General features: G+C 46.2%; 1 protein-coding gene across 1 annotated transcript; it reads left to right on the top strand.

The window, feature by feature from the left end:
* Nucleotides 1-3,063: 3,063 nt before the first annotated feature.
* CLDN10 (claudin 10) lies at nucleotides 3,064-16,615 on the top strand. The gene is made up of 5 exons (XM_042839043.1): nucleotides 3,064-3,307; nucleotides 10,155-10,316; nucleotides 10,464-10,545; nucleotides 15,445-15,552; nucleotides 16,238-16,615. The coding sequence occupies exons 1-5, from the start codon at nucleotides 3,088-3,090 to the stop codon at nucleotides 16,350-16,352; spliced, it is 687 nt and encodes a 228-aa protein (XP_042694977.1). The 5' UTR covers nucleotides 3,064-3,087; the 3' UTR covers nucleotides 16,353-16,615.
* Nucleotides 16,616-18,943: the final 2,328 nt, after the last annotated feature.

Here is an 18,943-nt window from a genome sequence, read left to right as displayed (position 1 = left end):
CTATCCTGAAGGACACTTCTGTACATAGTAATACAATAAGCTTTTATATGTTCTAAAAATTCAACTGTTGAATACTACATAACTGTTGAATACACCATTCTGATTTTAAAAACATGTGCAGTATACATTTACTAAAGCTTACTAATCAGTCTTTTAAAATGCCGTTTTTATGTCCCAGACCAGTGAGACTTGTAACAGAACAAATGAACCCCAAGGGACAGCTTTCTTATAACAAGTTTCAAGCACCTCTCTTTCCAGGACTGAGGCAATAAACACACGCTCACTCAAACGACTTAGCATAAAACTGCATTAATGCAGTGATCTGCTCAGTTCGCATACAGACATGAGCAGGCATCTGACACCCAGTGACCTGTGGAATTCAAAAATATCCCTGAGTCATAGCTGGTCCCAAAACATGGTAAGAAGAAACCAAGCAATGGCTACGCCTTTCACTCTACTACACAACTTGAAGGTAACTAAGACAGTGTGAAGGATGATGGCAAGAAGGCAGAGGTGGAGTCTGAGGGGAAATACAGGCCAGTATTTATGTGCCCATCATGATCCTAGAACAGCAGCTGGGAGAAAAGAGGCCATGATTTCCTGAAGTCGAAGACCCTGGAGTTAAGATCATGACTGAAGACCTTGTTGTTGCACAGGAGAGAGAAGCTGATGTGGCATGGGGACAAACACAACCTCACAGATGAGCGTTTTCCAACAACTAATGCCTGCAGATACTTGCCAGTGCAAAGAACATGCCACGGGGGAAGAGTATCTATTGCAGCTTCTGCTAACCTTCATCTGAGTAAACACTCAGTTGTGCATGATGTCTTTTTGGGTTTGCACCATCAGAGGTGAGATTAGAAGCTTAACATTTGGCTCTGATTTTGGGTGAGAAAGACAGCAATGATCAAACAAATGACGCAAACATCTCCAGAGGTATTTCAGGAGCAGCAGTGTCAGGCTAGAAAAGAACAGGAGGCTTTCTCTGGAGCTAAACTGAGACTCTTGTGTACACCAAAGACACTTTATATTTCCCTGGGTAAAAAAGGGTACAGGTGAATGGGCTTACAAATTAGGCCTGCTTGGTAGGTCTTTGGTCACAAGCAGTGAGTAGGTTGAAGGTGGAATTAATATCACCTGTCCTCAGCCACCTGCCCAGGCTTCCTCTGTGGTCAGTGGAGGTAGATGGATACTGGTCCAGGAGACATGGGTTTGTACTGTATATCACAGCCAAAGCCCAGCTCTGTCCAAAGTGGAGAGCCTGGGAGAGCAGAAGTGATTGCTGAAGGTCACAGCAGGGAATCTGTTCCCTGTGCTTGATGGAAAGATCCTCTTCCTCCTTCTCTTCCTCCCAAGGCTCAGATTTGGCCCTAGAGGTATTAGTAAGCATGCTCAGTCTGCCCTCCTGCTTTCAATCTAGCAGCACACTGGAAATCTTGCCAGGGCCTTGGCCAAAAGCCGCCCAGGCAGCAGATCTGGGATCCAACACATGACACGGACCCAAGCAGCACTACCAACAAATGTACAGGCGAGCTTCTCACACCAGGAGCATGCAATTACCCAGATTTGGGATTGAATCTCTGACTTTCTTCCCACCACCAAGACCTCAAAGTGCTATGAGGGGGAAATAAAATAAACAACTTTCAAATGTTGTGTCTGCTGCCCTGCCCTCCAACAAATAAATCATGCTGACACATAGATGAGACTTTGGTCTAGAGCCATACCCTCTTCCTTGACCCAGGAGCACTTTTTTTCTGAGTGCTGGGCACAGCTGACACCACAGCAGTGTCCTGCAGAGCCCGGCTCAACCTGCTGGGCACCAACAGTTCAGTTTTGAGCCCCTCACTACAAGAAGGACATTGAGGCTCTGGAGTGTGTCCAGAGAAGGGCAGTGAAACTGTGAGGGGGCTGGAGCACAAATCTTATGAGGAGCAACTGAGGGAATTGGGATTGATTAGTCTGGAGAAGAGGAGGCGCAGGGGAGAACTCATTGCTCTCTACAATGACCTGAATGGATGTTGTGGTGAAGTGAGGGTCAGCCTCTTCCCCCAGGTAACTGACAGGACAAGAGAAAATGTCCTCCAGTTATGCCAGGGAAGGCTCATGTTGGGTATTAGGGAAAAAATCTTCTCCAAAAGAGAGGTGATGCACTGAAATGGGCTGCCCAGGGCAGGGCAGTGGTAGAGTCACAGTCCTTGGAGGTGTTCAGGAACCGTGTGGATGTGGCACTGAGGGATGTGGTCAGTGGGTCGATGGGGATGGGCTGACGGTTGGACTAGATGACCTCAGAGGTCTTTTCCAACCTCAGTGATTCTATGAACAGGCTGACAGCAGCCTGCTGCCACTGGGCCCTGACGGGTGCCTAAGGGTACGCCCAGCCCTCGCTGGGTTTTTCCTTTCTTTTCTCTCCTTGCCCCACCCTCCCCCCGTCGTGAATGGCCACATAGCAATAAGGTACTCATATCCAGGTTTGTTTCCACATGGCAAAATCAAACAGCATTCATCACCGTAGAATGATGTAAATGTGGCTTCTTATCCTCCCGTGATTGCCTGTCTGGCAAAAAGCTTCAGAAAATGTAACAATAGTTTTGAAACAAACAGGCGGAAAGTAAAGACCGGCAGTGTACTTTCCACATCAATAGCAAATACACTACTGATGTGGAAAGCAAACAGCTCCTGACCAGAGGAGGGCCGGGCGGATGGTTTCGCCCCGCGGGCTGCGGCAGGGCTCGGTACAGCCGCCGCTCACCGCTGGCATTGCAACACGACGCCGAGCCCGAGCAGCGCTGCCACCTGCGCGCGGGTGGCAGAGGGCTGAGAACCCCTTCCTGCAGTCGGTGAGGGGCGTTCCGCAGGGCCGGCAAGGCGCACGGCCGGCCCAAGGGGGAGCGAAGCGCTCACACGCGCGGACCCCCGCCGCTCGGTGTAAGCGGAGGTGACTTGGGCGGGGCGGGGTGGGGCGAGGGAGGGGGCGCGGCTTCCCGGCGCAGCCGGCGCCGATTGGTCGCCGCCCCTTAAGCCCCGCCCCACCCTCCGCTCCGCGGCCCCGCGCCGCTCGCTCGCCGCCCGCTGCTGCCGCCGGGCCCGATGGCGAGCACGTCGGCGGAGATCGTCGCCTTTCTGCTCACCATCTCCGGCTGGGTGCTGGTGTCCTCCACGCTGCCCACCGACTACTGGAAGGTGTCTTCCATAGACGGCACGGTCATCACCACCGCCACCTTTTGGGCCAACCTCTGGAAGACCTGCGTGACCGACTCCACCGGCGTTTCCAACTGCAAGGATTTCCCGTCCATGCTAGCTCTCGACGGTCAGAACCCTCCGCCTTCCGCCCCGGCTCCCCCGGCCCCGACACCGCAGTCCGTGCCTGCACCGCGATCGCGCGTTGGGGCGAGCGGGCCGCGTCCCGGGACCGCGTCGGGGCGCAGCGCTTGGGGTGATGCGGGCATGGGGTTATAGCGGTGTGTTGCGCTGCTTTGCTCGGTTCTTCTTAACTGGGATGTGGCCGCTCGATGGGCGAACCGCGGCGTTGGGCTTTCCCGGAGCAGAGCTCGGAGCTGCAGCGCCTGGAGCCGAGGGATGAGGCGGGTGGGTGCTGCGCTCCGTGCCCGCTGGGGGGGGATATGGCCGATCGCTGCGGGGAGCCGAACGCTGCAGCCCGCACAGCGAGCAACTTGCCGCCAGTTCATATGATAGCTTCGGGAGAAAGAGTGAAAGTGCGGCCGGCCCTGGTTTATAGCCTCAGGAGTGGCTGTCAATAAAGGGAGGAGAGGTTTTTAAAATAATGGCACCTTTTCCAAGTTTCTATGGTCATAAAGGAATAAACTATATAGCCTGCCCGTGGCTTTGATATTCCAAAAAAAAACAACAACAACAAACACGGTTCTGCCTCCAGGGCACTCCCTGCGCAGGGTCCAGGGCTGGTCCACTTCTTGGGAAAGTTCGTTGAGGAAACATCTGCTAGTGGGACACTGATGCTGTTACAGCAGGGATTAATGCTGCCATTAAGCAAATGAGTCCCAGTATCAGAAAACCTTGAATCCACCCTCAGGACGTGCAAGAGGTCAGGGTGCAGGCAGCCTTCAGGCATCTGTGCTTCAGATGCTGCATGTGGATGGAGGAGTATTGCACCCAGAACCCGTCTGCCCCAGCCCCATGGTGGCAGAGGGTTTTGCTGGTCCCACAGCGGAGTGGAACAGTGGCACCACTCAGGGGCTTGGTGTAGGAACCAGTGTTCTCCAGGCTTTGATGAGGAGCTGTGCTCTGTGAGGGAGCACTGCATGATCACGGATGAGTGTTGGACCCGTGGCATCCGTTGTTCAGGTGCTGGGTTTGCAGTGGGTGGATCTGATTTTAGAACGAGAGAGGCAAAGTTGCAAACAAAGTATGTGGGAATGTTTAAAATCCTCACCCCCCACCCACCCCAAACAGGAAAGAAAGAAAACAGCAAAGCCCCTTTTACTCTCCACAAACCCAGTTCAGACCTAGAAAACATTATGTTCTGGGTGCCATGTCCCAGTTCTCCAAGAAATGAGTGTCTGAGGCAGTTGTCTGTGCAGGCGTGCATCTGGCAGAGCATCTGAATCCACATCTGGACAGGGCTCATCCCATCCTCCTGACAGAGGCTGCTTGATAGTTTGGCTTCAGTGTCCCTGATCCGTGTCTTCAAGTGAGGCCAAGATACTGGTGTGCAGGCACAGTAAAGGAGACGTGGGATGCACATACAGCAGTGTGACCCCCAGCACACTGTAGACCAGCTGAGGGTCTTGCTGCAGTCAGAGCTGCCTCTGGGCTATTGCCTGGCCCCAGCTCTGCTCCTCACAGCAACGGACTCTGCTGTGAACCTGTGTACCTTCTCACCCTCACCCTTCCCTGGTGTTGCGGTATGGCAGCTCAACCTCAGATGGTGGACCCAGGGGAAGCAAAGAAGGACAGCTCTGGTGCCCATTCTGTCCCAAGAGAGCAGTTCTTGGTGAGCAGAAGCAGCAAACCCTATAGAGCATGCTCCATTCCTTGAAGTGGTGGGGCAGGACTGGAGAGATGCTTGGACACTCCTGTGGGGTGCAGGAAAAGGGCTGCCTTCTTCAGAAAGTGTTGTAGCTTGGATTAGGAGTAGCCAGGGGTCACTCCCTGTTCCCAGTTTCTGATGTGCATCATGGAGTGCAAGTTCCTGGCAGTGACATGGCAGCAGGGCAGCACTCACGGCTTTGGGGCCATCGCACTGCGCCACTGGCCGCTGGAGAAAATTACCTGTGTTCCTTTCCACCTTCATGCATTCTTGTATAGTAAACCTGGCCAACCACTGTTAAGGGCTGGCCCCTTATTACGGACCCCATGTTTTGTATGTGAGCATAAGTGTTCTTGCAGGACTTCAAATCATTTTGGGTTTGCTTTTGCTGGTCGTAGACAGAAACTTGGTGGTGAAACCACCTCCTAATGCTGTATCCGTTACCGTGTTCTCAGCAGTGTATCCAGTGACCTTTAGAAAGAACACAGCTGAACAAAAATTTACTTATGATATAAAAGAAGGTATTGGAGCTTAGAAAAACATACAAAGGCAATGGGTGTGTACTTTTAGAAGGAACCTGAGCTGTATCTGTAAGGTAACCACTGCTACTTCACATGATGCAGACTGCAAGGTGCCGCTGCAGGTATTCATTGTGAAAGTGGCAACCCCCCATAACAGTATGCAGATGTTTTTGTGAGAATCATACAGTATGAATGTGTGAATTCCTCATAGCTCCTTGAGAGCATGAGAGGCAAGCATGAGAGTGGTGAGGCAAGAAAGATGATAGCCCAACAAGATTAATTTGAATGCAAGACAAAACACATTTGTTTGAAAAAAAATACTTGAAATAGGTTTCTCTTGGAATGCTGCTAAACATGACTTTATGAGTAATACATGTTTGTCTACTTGTCTGTTTCAAACATATGGCTTCTCGTTGCTTCAGAGCTTTGTTTGGGTGGTCAGTGCGTACATGACAAGGTACCAGCTTCCTGTAGATGCTGACGAAAGTATGCATAGCACATTTTTGGGAAGGAGACAATCTTTGGTGGTAGAAGATTCCCAGTCTCTGCATGATGAACCTTGGTTCTTGCTTTCCAGGAAGCAAAGAAAAGGTGCAGTTACATTCACAGCTGTAAGTGGCCTGTTTTATCCTAGGTCCGAGCAGTTGGGCTGAGTTTGATCCTGAGATTGATTTCACCCTTTTACGCATGCTTTTGCCACAGTCAGCTTGGTAGAAGCAACAAAGCCTTCTACTCTTCTATGTTTTTGGTGTAGATTATGACCACTTCAGTTATTTTGTTTTAAAAATGTGTGGCAGTTGGATAATTGCTGTGGTGAGCTGAAACAAGTCCCACTTCACTTGGCCTGCAGAATTTGGTGAAATATTTAGTGAGGAAGGTTATTCATTCAGCAGAGCTGAGCCGTGCTCCAACTCATGCAATTATAGTTGAAAATGATTTCTGTTGAGTGAGTTAATCATTTCTCGCTGTCTCACCCCCTCTACTACTTTAAAGCTGTGTATTGACCTTCAGTAACAACTGAATTTCAACCATGTTGTTCCTAGCATATGCTGGTTATTTTGGTTGGGGTGAATATTTATTGCTTCTCCTCGGAGGCTCAGGCATAAATAAAGGTTTAGAGGACCTCTGGGTGGATGTGTTCATGGTTCAGCACCTTAATGTGTCAATTAACTACTAACGGTGTCAATAAATTGGACCTGTCAAAAATAATAGTTACCTCACCAGTTTGCATCTCCTGCTTCACCCAGGTGCTACGAGAAATACGTTGTATGGAAAAGTAATAAAGACAAATTTTTCCATGCCTACTGTAGCAAAAATTAGCAAAGCGAGGGCACCGTCTTCAGACTTGGGCCTTTATAAACTGAGAGAGCCACATTTTGAAGTCTTACCAACACTCTTTACCTACTGACATCTTTTGGGTTTTGCCTGAGGGGGAAAAAAAACAAAGGAGTAAAGTTACAGAATTTGACACAGAAGAAGTTTTAATTATTGCTGGAATTTGAAGCGAGCTGTTTGGGAGTGCAATTTTATTTCACTGTTGAGGAAACAGTTTACTTAGCAGTGGTAGTCATCTCACCTGGTATTAGATAACCACCAAATAGTTGTGAGTCACCCTTAGGCTCACTTTACAAAGCTTGCAGAAAAAAATTACATGTAATTAATATGATCTATTGTAGATATAGCTCTGTTAGGATTAGGTGAATTATGCCTTAGAAATGCCGGGTTTTATAAACTGGTTGTACAGTCCAGCGAACATCAGAAGATGTGCTCTACTTTTTATTTTCTTGCAGATCCCAATGAAAAAGTAAAATATCTTACATAGGACCTGTGAGAGGTGCTCAAGGCAGATGGTAATCTTTAGATGTGGTTTCGTATATCTTCAGTCTGTAATTCTTCAGCTGGATTTGTCTCAAATCTTGTCAGAATCCCTATACTGCAGGATGTCGTGGTGCTTCTCTTTTCCATTCAGTGGTATTTCGGGTGAAAGCATCTCCTTTGAATGCTGTAGGATGATGTATGAGATTTTTGATTACAGGTTTAGGGATACAAGAGGGACCTACTCAGAGAGACACTTGTTATGGTTCCTGACTCAGGGCTGGAGGCTCTTCAGTGCTGAGTGGAGAAGGAGAAGATCAGAAGCAGCAGCAGTTGCCTAACTAAGGTTTCAGGAGAGCAGAGGAAGAGCTGCCCTTTTTCTTTCAGCTACAACACTGGGAAGTACTACTCCTCACTTATATTCAAAAGGTTTGGAGGTACAGCAACGTGCCACTAAACATTTCTGCTTGAAGCCTTTTAACCTAGGCTATTTCACAATTACTAAGGGAAAATATAAGCCTTATCAAATTATTCTGCGTCAGTGTGCTAATCTGGAATGGGCTGCTCAGGGAGGTGGTTGAATCACTGTCCCTGGAGGTGCTCAAGAAGCGTTTAGATGTGGTACTAATGGACACAGTTTAGTGGGGAAATACTGATGGTGGGTGGGCAGTTGGGCCAGATGATCTTAGAGGTCTTTTCCAATCTTGGTGATTCTATGATCCTATGATTCTAGTAGATAGACTCAGCACAACAGAAAGGGAAAAAATTGATTTCTATGCAAATAGCAAGATAATTTTTCAGCTCAAAGCTTGAACGTGGTAGTAATACTGAAGTAACACCTCATTAAGGAAAAATATTTTGAAGTGTGTTTCTGTAAGAATGAAACATTTCTTCAATGTCTTTTATCGTTTTTTTTTTTCTAAAAATACAAATTGTTAGGTATTATTGCATATAGAAGATAAGGGCTATTAACGTAATTGTAGATATCTAAAAATTAGAAGTCAACTCTGAGCTGGTTACCCCATGTTTCATCTATTATCAGTAGTGTAATAAAGGTTTCTCCAATGGACAGCTCATCCAGCTACAGTAGGAGTGTGTCTTATAGTTCAGACTTTAATTTTAATGACTGTGTTAGACACCTGAGCAGGCATAAATGGCTCTCAAATTCCAACATGAGAGTCCTATGACAGTTATGGTTATTAAATTGTACACTGCATTTAGCAGGATGGGTTACGGAATCATGTTATAGGCATGCAGATAAATGCCACTGGGTTTTGTTCCAAGGCATGCAGTGAGCACCTGAATTCTGTAGGACTGATAAAATGCAGCATTATATCCTACAAAATGCAGTGTTAGAGAATGAGAGAATGGCTTGAGTTGGAAGGGACCTCAAAGATGATGATCTAGTTCCAACCCCTTGCCATGGGCAGGGTTCCCAACCTCTAGATCAGGCTGCCCAGGGCCTCATCTAACTTGGCCTTGAATGCTTCCAGAGATGGGGCATCTTGTGTGCTGTGTCTTATGCTAAGTTGTGCATCAGTGAGTTTTTTTTAAACATTGTTCAAACAGGGAGTCGTCATCCTGAAGCTGATGTTCCTCCAACAGCAACCAAAGCGAATGCCGCTAATGAGTGTAGAAGAAGGGCAAGCACCTGTGATGGCCTTTTGCAGTTCAGGGACCAGCCAGCCAGACACACATTTCTTCTAACTGAATTTATCCCATCTCTTTTTGCACCTGTGTACACTTCTAGCATCCAGATAGCCTATGGAAAAGAGTCCCACAGCTTCATTATATGAACAGTAACACCTTTTGGTTTGAATCTATGGCCGTCTGTTTTCATTAAATGTGCCCTGGTTCCTGTTCTAATAAATTAATTTTCTACGTATTAAGGGCTTTTATGCAGGGTTTTTTTTATTTGTTTGTTATTCTCTAAAAGTAGGTGTAATAAGCAATGGAAACCTGGCTTGGCTCTCAAGATTTCCACCCACTGGAGATCAAAGAGAAAAGAATGAACGCATGAATAATGGAAGCGCATTTCCATTTTAAATGAGATGTAGTAGGTTATGGAGAAAAACATCTTGTGACAGTTACTCAACTGTGTAAGACTGTGGCGTTCCACGCAGTGGACAGTACTGTGTGATTATCACAGTGTTTAACTGTGAAAGAAGAAAAGGACAGGTAATCTCTTGTCCTGTGGGAAAGTCCAGCTGCTGGGCGGTTCAGTTTGGAGCAGCCTCAGCTGGCATGGCAACACAACTGAATGCAGTGGCAAGGCACATGTCCAGTAGTTTGCTTTATCTGAAGGATCACTGCTATCCATGACGCTGAGAATGTATTTGGACTCCTTGCATAACAACGATCTTCTTAGCTGATCCAAATGAGATCAGAGTGGCACGTCCAGCCAGGCTCACCAGCCTGCTGCCACTCCTATTGCATCTATGGCACATGCACATACAAGACTTCATGTGCTCTGAGAAGCTCTGCAACCTGTGACAGGCACTGTGCTCTTCAAAACCCAGCGGTCCAGCCTCTTGCTGATGCTATGCTCAGTGCCACAGGATTATTTCTTCCAGCTCTGATTGCCATAGTATGTTTCTTATGTGCTGGGCTCACATGGCAATGCCCACTGGAGAACACTGTCATGCCGTCGCCTAGAAGAACGTGCTCAGTAATCAGATGGCATTACTCCAGCCAAGGTTTGATTCTGTTTGAAATAACTAATTAATGCCTGTTCCTGTGTGTGGTGAGGGAAGCTGTAGTGAAACCCGGTGTGGTCCATGCCCTCACATGAATCTTACCCCTTCTCATTGCAGGTTACATCCAAGCCTGCAGAGGACTGATGATCTCCGCTGTCTGTCTGGGTTTCTTCGGTTCCATTTCTGGACTGGTTGGGATGAAGTGCACAAAAATCGGCGGCTCTGATAAAAATAAAGCAAGAATAGCTTGTTTAGCTGGACTGATTTTCATACTGTGTGGTAAATATACCTTACTTCTCTAAGTTTGTGTCTTTGGAGTCATACCAGAGCTGTGCACACACCGTTCTACGCCACTTCATCGGCTTCAGGGTGAGGCCCAAAGCTTCTCTGCCCGTTCCACTGAATGGTTTGTCTTATGCTTTTCAGGGCTGTGCTCCATGACTGGTTGTTCCCTGTATGCACACAGGATTACGTCTGAGTTCTTTGATCCTACTTATGTTGCACAAAAGTAAGTACTTTCCTATACCCATAAATCTTTTGAAAAAGTATACCTTAAGTTTTGTGCTGCACGCCAGAACTCATTTATACAGGAAGCAAATGCTTCTCCTGTTGGGCAGAAAGGGAAAGTGGGATGCAGTTTATTTGATCATGTTTTCCAACTGCAGTGACTGTGCTGAAATGCAGTGAGCTTACACCTCTCTGTAGAACGATGGGCCTGTAGTCTTTGTGCCCAGGCTTATCACAGCTTGGTGGGGCTCTGCAGCACTTGTTCCAGAGCCTACTGTGCTGACTGGAGTAAACTTATGTTTATGTCAGAGGTGCAAAAAAGGCATTTCACAAGACAGAGGCACTCATTAGGTGCATAATTCCATAGGAAAGGAAGAAAATATTTATCTATGCTTTTGATAGAAGATAGTTTCCGTAACAGTGTTGAGGAGTGCATGATCTTATTTCCATTTGAAGGGATTTTTTTTTTTTCCCGACATATTTCCAAATCCAGATGGCTAAAATTTGGATCATAAAATCACAGAGTGGTTTGGGTTGGAAGGGACCTTAAAGCCCATCCTGTTCCAACCTCCGCTGTGGACGGGGCTGCCACCCACCAGCTGAGGCTGCCCGGGCCCCATCCAACCTGACCTTGAGCACCACCAGAGATGGGGCATCCACAGATTCTCTGAGCAGCTGTGCCAGTTCCTCATCATCCTCTGAATGAAGAATTTCCTCCTAATATCTGATCTAGATCTCCCTTTTTTTTAATTTAAAACCACTCTCCTTTGTCCTGTCGCTACGTGAGTAAAAAAGCAAGACATCCTCCTGTTCATAAGCTCCCTTTAGGTACTGAAAGGCTGCAGTGAGGCCTCTCAGGGGCCTTCTTTTCTCCAGGCTGGATCATGAACCTTTTCAAAACCCATGATCATACAAGACTAATGTCAATGCTTTGACTATACTTTATGTAATTGAACATAAGGAAAGAACTTGTGCTTACTGAACAGCGGAATCCTTACCAGAAATAGTCATCCATAAAGACTCTCCTTAGAGCTGTGAATGCTTAGAACTTTCAAAGGCAGCAATTCATTCATGAGCCAATGTTTGAATTTTAGAAGCATGTTTTATCCACCCAGATTGAAAACATTGGCTGCAAATTAGAGCATCATAGGCTTTCACACTGTGGTTTCTTACGTAATGTAAACTTATCTTTAAAGAGAAGATTTTCAAAACGTTCTTTATGTTGACTCCAGAACATGTCAATCACTGGATATAAATTTCCTTGAGATCCAAGTAATGTATCCTGAGCCTCTCCCTTACTCTTTGATGGAAAGAAGGCAGTTTAACTGACTAAATACCTTTAGTTGGCATCACGTTTGCAGCAGGGCTGACGCTGCTTCTCTTGAAAACAATTTCATAATACTTTCCTCCATAATTCTGCTATAGTTTCAGCTTGTTTGATACGTTAAGGACAGGATCCAAAGGCCACCAAAAGCTACAAGGATGTGAGCTACTGTGAAGAAAATGGAGTCTGGCTATGCAGCCACAAGTTAATTATTCATCAGGCTTGCTGTTTTCAGTGAAAAATACTTCGGCTGTTGCCAGAATTCCCTTTCCTTCATTGTGTTCCTGTACAGTTTGGTTGGGAAAAAAAACAGGCAGACCTCATGGCAAAGTTTTACTGTGAACAAATGAGAAAATAAAGGTCATAAATCATCTTTTGAAGAAATTACATTTTTTCCTGAAAGAAATAGCATAGCACAACTGCCAGCACACATAATTGCAACTACAAAGAAAACAGTGGAGAGGGAAATTGTAATTGGACTTGTACATGGTGTGCATGAGGTGTAGCTCATGCAGTGATCTTATGTCAGATTAAGATAAAGGTAGCATTTGATTCCTTTCTCTCTAAGTCAATATGAAATTTATAGGAGCAATTTATTTTGCTGCCTTCTGGGAACTCTTACTTTGATGTACCTTGCAGAAGCATTGAATATGCCTTGCTAGCATACTGTGGGAATTTGGCTTTTGTCTTCACTGAGAGAGGTTGCTGCATTGGTTTCAGCTGATCACTGCTTGCTGCACATTTTCATCTGTCGTTATTCTGGTGGTGTCCAAGAGAGGCTCGAGATACTGTTAGTGGAAAATGTTGGGAAAACATGGGATGTTTAGCATCCTTTTAGCTGTCTTTGGATGGCAAAGAGGTGCCCTGAATGCGTACGTGTGCAGGAGGAATCAGAGAGCTCCCCAGAGACACTTCTGGTTTGAATTTGTGTATAGCTGAGAAATAACAGTTACTCTAGGATACCCTGAAGTTAGACTTACTTAGAAAGAAGCCTTACACGGGATTTTATGTTCCAGCACAATAGTTTGATTACGGATGTAACACTGCTCCAGAAGTGTTGTTTGACCGCACACAGTAACACAGAGACTTGGTGACAGCGCAGGACACCTTGGTGCTGGATTTCATTTATCTTCAGACATGTCTAGTAGAAAAAAAATCTGTGCATCTCTCTGATGCACTGCCTTGCTTATGTTACTTCCAGAGCTCATCTTCAGAGTCTGTTTTGTCACTTTACTACTTCCAATAAAAGCTGTGCTAGCCTTCATCCTTTTTGTCCATTGCCACAATTTGAATTCATGACCATCATCGTTCTTCCAGATGAATAGGCTGAGTTTATCCAAACAACCTGACTGACTTCCCTTTTTTGGAGAGAATCATTTCCCCTCGACCTTCTTTTCTCTGGATTGGTGGAGTTCACACAGGCCCCCTTGGCACTGTCCTGCTGTCACATTGCTCCGAACCTGCTTATCATTTTCCATAAACTGTAAGAACTAGACATTTAAAATATATATTTCCATTGGATAGTTGTGTTGATTTGCTGGGTGGTTAGGTTTGTTCTGTACATATGTCCCAGAGTTCACCCAGTTGGCTAATGAAGCTATAACTGCTTTGCTTCATGGTCCCAACATATCTGATAACCAGGATGTTTTCTTTACTGATATTAATACTTACTTTTGTCTCAGGAATTCTGTCTCTTTGGATTATAATAAAATATCTGCTCCCAACCTGGGTGAGTGTAGCTGGAGGTAGCTGTAGTAGGTGGGGGCTGTGTGAGGCTTTGGAGACTTTGGAGTGTGGCTACTTTGAGCCTTACAGGCAAGAACCATAAAAACAGAAGACTTCCTTTAAGGGTTTTAATGATAAAGAGAGAAGGAAAAAATAAGGAATAGAGAAATTTCTTCTCCTCTTATTAGTACTTTTTTTCAAGAGGCATCAAAGTACAGGATGTTTTTAATCCAATCTATATTGGATTTTGGAAGGTGGGGTAGGATTGATTTCTACTAAAAAAACCTGGAAGACTGGATTAGATAAAATCCAGGGAGCCATACACAGGTTGACATGCAATTGAAAATTCCTTGTAAGCACCAGTGTATATCAAAAAGTCTTTTATCTGTCTGAAGATGTGAAGGAAGGACCAATTAGGCCAGCTCTGCCATTCATTAACATGGCATACCGCCATCACCCAGGAACGGTCTATACATGCCAACTGCTTATGCATGTTATAATAAATGTTGCTTAGAAAGTACAAACAGTCCCAAGACCAAAGGCTGGGTTCCATGCCTTCACTTCCCAACTGTTACGAAAAGGGCAGACCACCTTTTCCTACCCAATTAAACCCAATTTAATATTGATCTCTGTCCAACTGAGGAGCTGCAAGAGGGAAAGTGGCAATTGATTATCTGGTATGACTCACATGAGCCTCAGGCCAATAGTTCATGCTGAAAATGAAGTAGTGTTTCCCATGTTTTAGGCAAATGGTCTGTCTGTGGAGTTGTTACAGCAACAGCCTTCCTGGGTCTGGGTCCAACTGTGTCCTCCAGCACCCAGTGCTCTGCGCAGGCTTCTGAGGGGTGCCCAGCTGCACACCATGCACCGCGCTGTGCATGGAGGCATCCTCACATGTGGCTCACACTGTGCCACTTCCCATCTGTGCTCATCGCTTTGATCCACCTCTGTTGGAGCACACCGAAAAAGGCACTCGAGGCTGTGATTCAGCAGGTGTACTTTGGAGTCGAGTGCGTATTTCTTGAGTGCTGACTGCAATGAGATCCTGGGTGATGAACTCTGATGCAGATATCTGCTTTCAGTCAGAGAACTCCCAGACCTTGAACAGACAGAAATCTGCTCAGTCGTCTGAAAACTGTAGCACAGGGGTGAAATAATTTGAATGAAAACTTTATGTAGCAATGGAGTCACTGTCCCTGGAGATATTCAAGGACTGTATGGATGTCGCACTGAGGGACGTGGTTAGTGGGCATGTTGGAGATGTGTTGATGGTCAGACTGGATGACCTTAGAAGTCTTTTTCAACCTCAGTGGTTCTAGGAATCCATGATTGCACCTGCCTATGGTATGTATGTATACAAACATCATGTATACTCAGTCCAGGGCATGGATGTGGAGAGGGAGAAATGCAGAGAGATGGAGGGGCGTGTTAATCAGAGCTGTAGGCATTTGCTCAAGTCATGGGGCTGAACGGCCTCAGAGGAAGGCTCACTGGAAGCTGCAGTCAGGACTGGGATACAGTGGGAACAAACCTGCATTGTTTCAAGGGGATGGGAGCCATACAATATAAAAGGGGGCCAAAGAATCAGAGCCTCTCAGCCATCAGTCTTGAAGAGAGCTGGGAGGCGAGGCGACCCAGCTGGCTGCAGCAGTGTGCCATGGGACAGATCTGCCTCATGTGCATGAGGGAAATAATGGAAAAAATCTAGCTGAGCATCACGGCTCAGCTAACTTTGCACGAAGAATATCTGTCAACTGAAAAAATATATATGAAGAAAAAAAATCAGTTTTTCTACTCTGAAAAAGAATGTTAAATTAATTCTCTGTTAAATGCATTTATTAACTCCTGTAGGTATGAATTAGGAGCAGCTTTATTCATTGGATGGGCTGGAGCTTCACTCTGCATCATTGGTGGCAGTATATTCTGCTTCTCAATAGCTGAGAACAGTAAATCTTCAAGGTAAAATCCAAGTTGCACTTAATGAAATAAATCAACATAGCACCTTTGTACCTGCTGTATGTATGCAGTTTGATTACTTATCAGAAACACTTTGCTGTGAGGTCAGAAAAGGATTGTGTGCTTGAAAGAAAATAATGGGATTCTAGGATAATTTTCTTTCCATCATTCATGTAACGAATGTAATTAAGAAAAGCTACTTTCTCAGTACAAATACTGGTATTATAAATACTTGATACATTTGCTACAGCCGAAAAAAATTCGTGCACAGATGGAGGAGGAGTGTTCAGGGATCCTTACATGAATTGACAAGTTTCTTTATTCCCAAATCATCAGATAAAAAGGGAACGAGCTGGGAGAAGAGGGATGGTAGTAAAGAGGCACAGCTGGAGGAGTTACTGCTCACCTAATCTCTGCTACAGCCTCAGTGTTTCATCTGATCTGGCACCAGTTTACTTGGCTGTGAATGAGGAATATCATTCCAGTCTGTATCAAGGGGAATTACAGGAAACGCTGGAGTGGAAATTGAATGAGAGCGCACAGGGGAGGGAGGTGTCACCTGCCTCCAGCAGGAGGAGCTTCACGTTGCCATACCTTCTTTCTAGCCTTACAGCACTACAGTGCTTGGGTAAGAGATGTTACCAGTCTGTGAGATGACTGTAAATGGCCGATTCTCTTCTCTTTGCAGGAGAGCGTATGCATATAATGGAGCCGCATCTGTGATGTCGTCTCGTACAAAGGTTCACAACAGTGTCCCAGACCAAACCTCACCAAAGCACTTTGACAAGAACGCTTATGTTTAAGTGTACTTTTCTAAGATACAAAGCCAGTTTAAAAAATGAGTTTGTATGTTTCATTCAGGGTGATTTCCCCCCCCCACCTCCCCAAAACACAATGGAATTACCACTAAGATAATGAATTTGTAAGGTATTATCTTGCCGCTTTTTCCACGTTGATGTAAATTTTATTATATTTTAAGATTGATGTTTGTATTATAAAGTTTATACCTGCAAATCATGCACATTGATGCTGCTTTCTAAAAAAAAATAAAGAGGGTATTTACAGATGCAGTCTGTCGGTTGCTTTGGCAATGGCAATTGCATGCACTGTATTTACTGTTGTGCATAGCTGCAGCTGATTCTCAGATGGGTTCAGTGCAGGACAAAACGGTCATATGCTGTGCAGGTTAATATGTAGAATGTCTCACCACTGATCAGCAGAGACGTTGGAATTGCAGAGGACATTGTAACTCCGTTGCCAGGCAATGGCAGTCAATGGGAATACACAGGCTCTTATCTCCTTACAATATTGCCAGGAGTGTGAGAAAGTAAGTCACTTCAGTGCCACAGGAATAAGAGCAAGAGCCTGGGTAAGGTGGAAATAAGTATGTAATCTGGGGAGCAGCACAGTGTAATCAGGTGCTAAGGAGAGTCAGGGCACGATGTTACGGAAACAGTTATTGGAAAGGGACTCACAGAGTGCGAGATGAACGCACACGTGATGGTGACCACATCACGGGGGCAGAAATGGAGAGAAGCTGCAGCCTTGGGGGCATTCTGTGGCAGGCAAGACAAGCCTCAGAGCCTCCTACACTCTGAGCTTATTCCAACCCTCTGGATTCCTGTCCCACGCAGCACTCATCTGCCTGGTGGCACGCCACTTACATTCCCCTCTTCTAGAATCAGAACCACAGAATATCCTGAGCTGGAAGAGACCACAAGGATCATTGATTCCAGCTCCAGGCTCCACACAGGAACGCCCGAAATCCAACCCCTGTATCTGAGAATCCAAATTCTTCCATGAACTCCGGCATTCAGGGCCGTGCCCACAGCCCTGTGCATCCCGTTCCATGCTCACCGCCCTGTGGTGCAGCCCCTTTCCCTGACCCCCAGCTGCCCTCCCCTGACAGCTTCATGCTGTTCCCTCGGCCCTGTCGCTGTCACACAGAGCAGAGCTCAGCGCTGCCCCTCCGCTCCCTGTGAGGAGCTGCAGTCGCCATCAGGCCTCCCCTCAGCTCCTCTGCTCTGGGATGAGCACACCCAGGGACCTCCTCATGCAGCCTGTTTTCCAGACCCTTCTTTGTTGCTCTCCTTTGGGTGCCATCCAGTAGCTTTATGTCCTTACACAGCAGCCTCAAAGCTGCACGCAGTGTGGAGGTGAGGCCGCACAGCACAGAGCAGTGCAATACAATCCCTCCCCTCACCCAGTAGCAGTGCTGAGCCTGATGCACCCCAGGGTACGGCTGGCCCTTTGGGCTGCCAGGAAACACTGCTGGCTCGTGTTCTACTTGCTCAACCAGAACCCCAAGGCCCCTTTCTGCTTGGCTACTGTGCAGCTTTTCGTCCTCCATTCTATACATGTACTCAGTGTTGCCTCTCTCCCAGGTGCAGAACCCAGCACCGGCCTTGTTAGACTACTCACAGTTGGTGATCGCTCGGCTCTCTGACTTGTCAAGATCTCTGCAAGGTCTCTCTACCCTTGAGGGAGTTAACATCTCCTCCCAACTTAGTGTTGCCCACAAACTCAGTATGCCTTCAAGTCCTGCAACCAAGTGATTTACAAAAACATCGGAGAACTGGCCCTAAGATCAAGCCTTTAGGGAACCACACTAGTGACTGCCCACCAGCCTGACGCCACCCCATGTAACGTAGCTCTTTGAGCCCAGCCCATCACGTAATTCTTCACCCACCATTTGATGGATTTGTCTGGCTACACACTGAGCATTTTGTCTAGAAGGATACTTTGAAAAACAGTCTTGAAAACCTTGCTGAAATACAAAAGCATGACATCAACTGACTTCCCTTGGTCAACTACGTGGGCAACCTGGTCATAAAAGGATATTAAATTCATTGAACAGAACTTTCCCCTCTTGAACTCATTGGCTGTGACCATGACAGCACTGTCTCTTCAGATGTTTTTCAATGGCTACCAGAGTAATCTCCATAAACTTGCCAGGCACCGAAGTGAGGCTGACATTACCAAGGTCTTCCTTCTTGCCGTTCTTGAAAACTGAGACAATTGCCATTGAAAAAGAAATGAGAGAACTCGCAACAGCATCAGCTCTTTGAGTACCCTGGGATAAATCCCATTAGACCCCATAGACATATATGGCTTCAACTGCAGGAGCAAATCTCATTCAACTACAGGATTAGCTGGGAGTTTGTTATTACCTACCTCTGGGCTCTGGGAATCCCAGAACCCACCATCAGTATCGAAGACAGAGGCAAAGGAGGCATTAATGTCTCTGCTTTGCCAACAACCCTACTTGCAAGGTAACCATCCTCACCAAGTAACAGAGTAATGTTACCTCTGGTCCTTCACCATTAACGTGTATAAAAAGTCCTTTTGTTTGTCTCCCACAGCGCTGGCCAGATTCAACTCCCATTGAGCTATG

The sequence above is a fragment of the Centrocercus urophasianus genome, unplaced genomic scaffold (genome assembly GCF_019232065.1).
Source record: "Centrocercus urophasianus isolate 14NV4802_14NV808 unplaced genomic scaffold, USGS_Curo_1.0 seq_9, whole genome shotgun sequence".
In the NCBI taxonomy this organism is placed as follows: domain Eukaryota; kingdom Metazoa; phylum Chordata; class Aves; order Galliformes; family Phasianidae; genus Centrocercus; species Centrocercus urophasianus.
The sequence above is the reverse complement of the archived record's forward strand: the minus strand, read 5'-3'. Positions and strand labels throughout refer to the sequence as shown.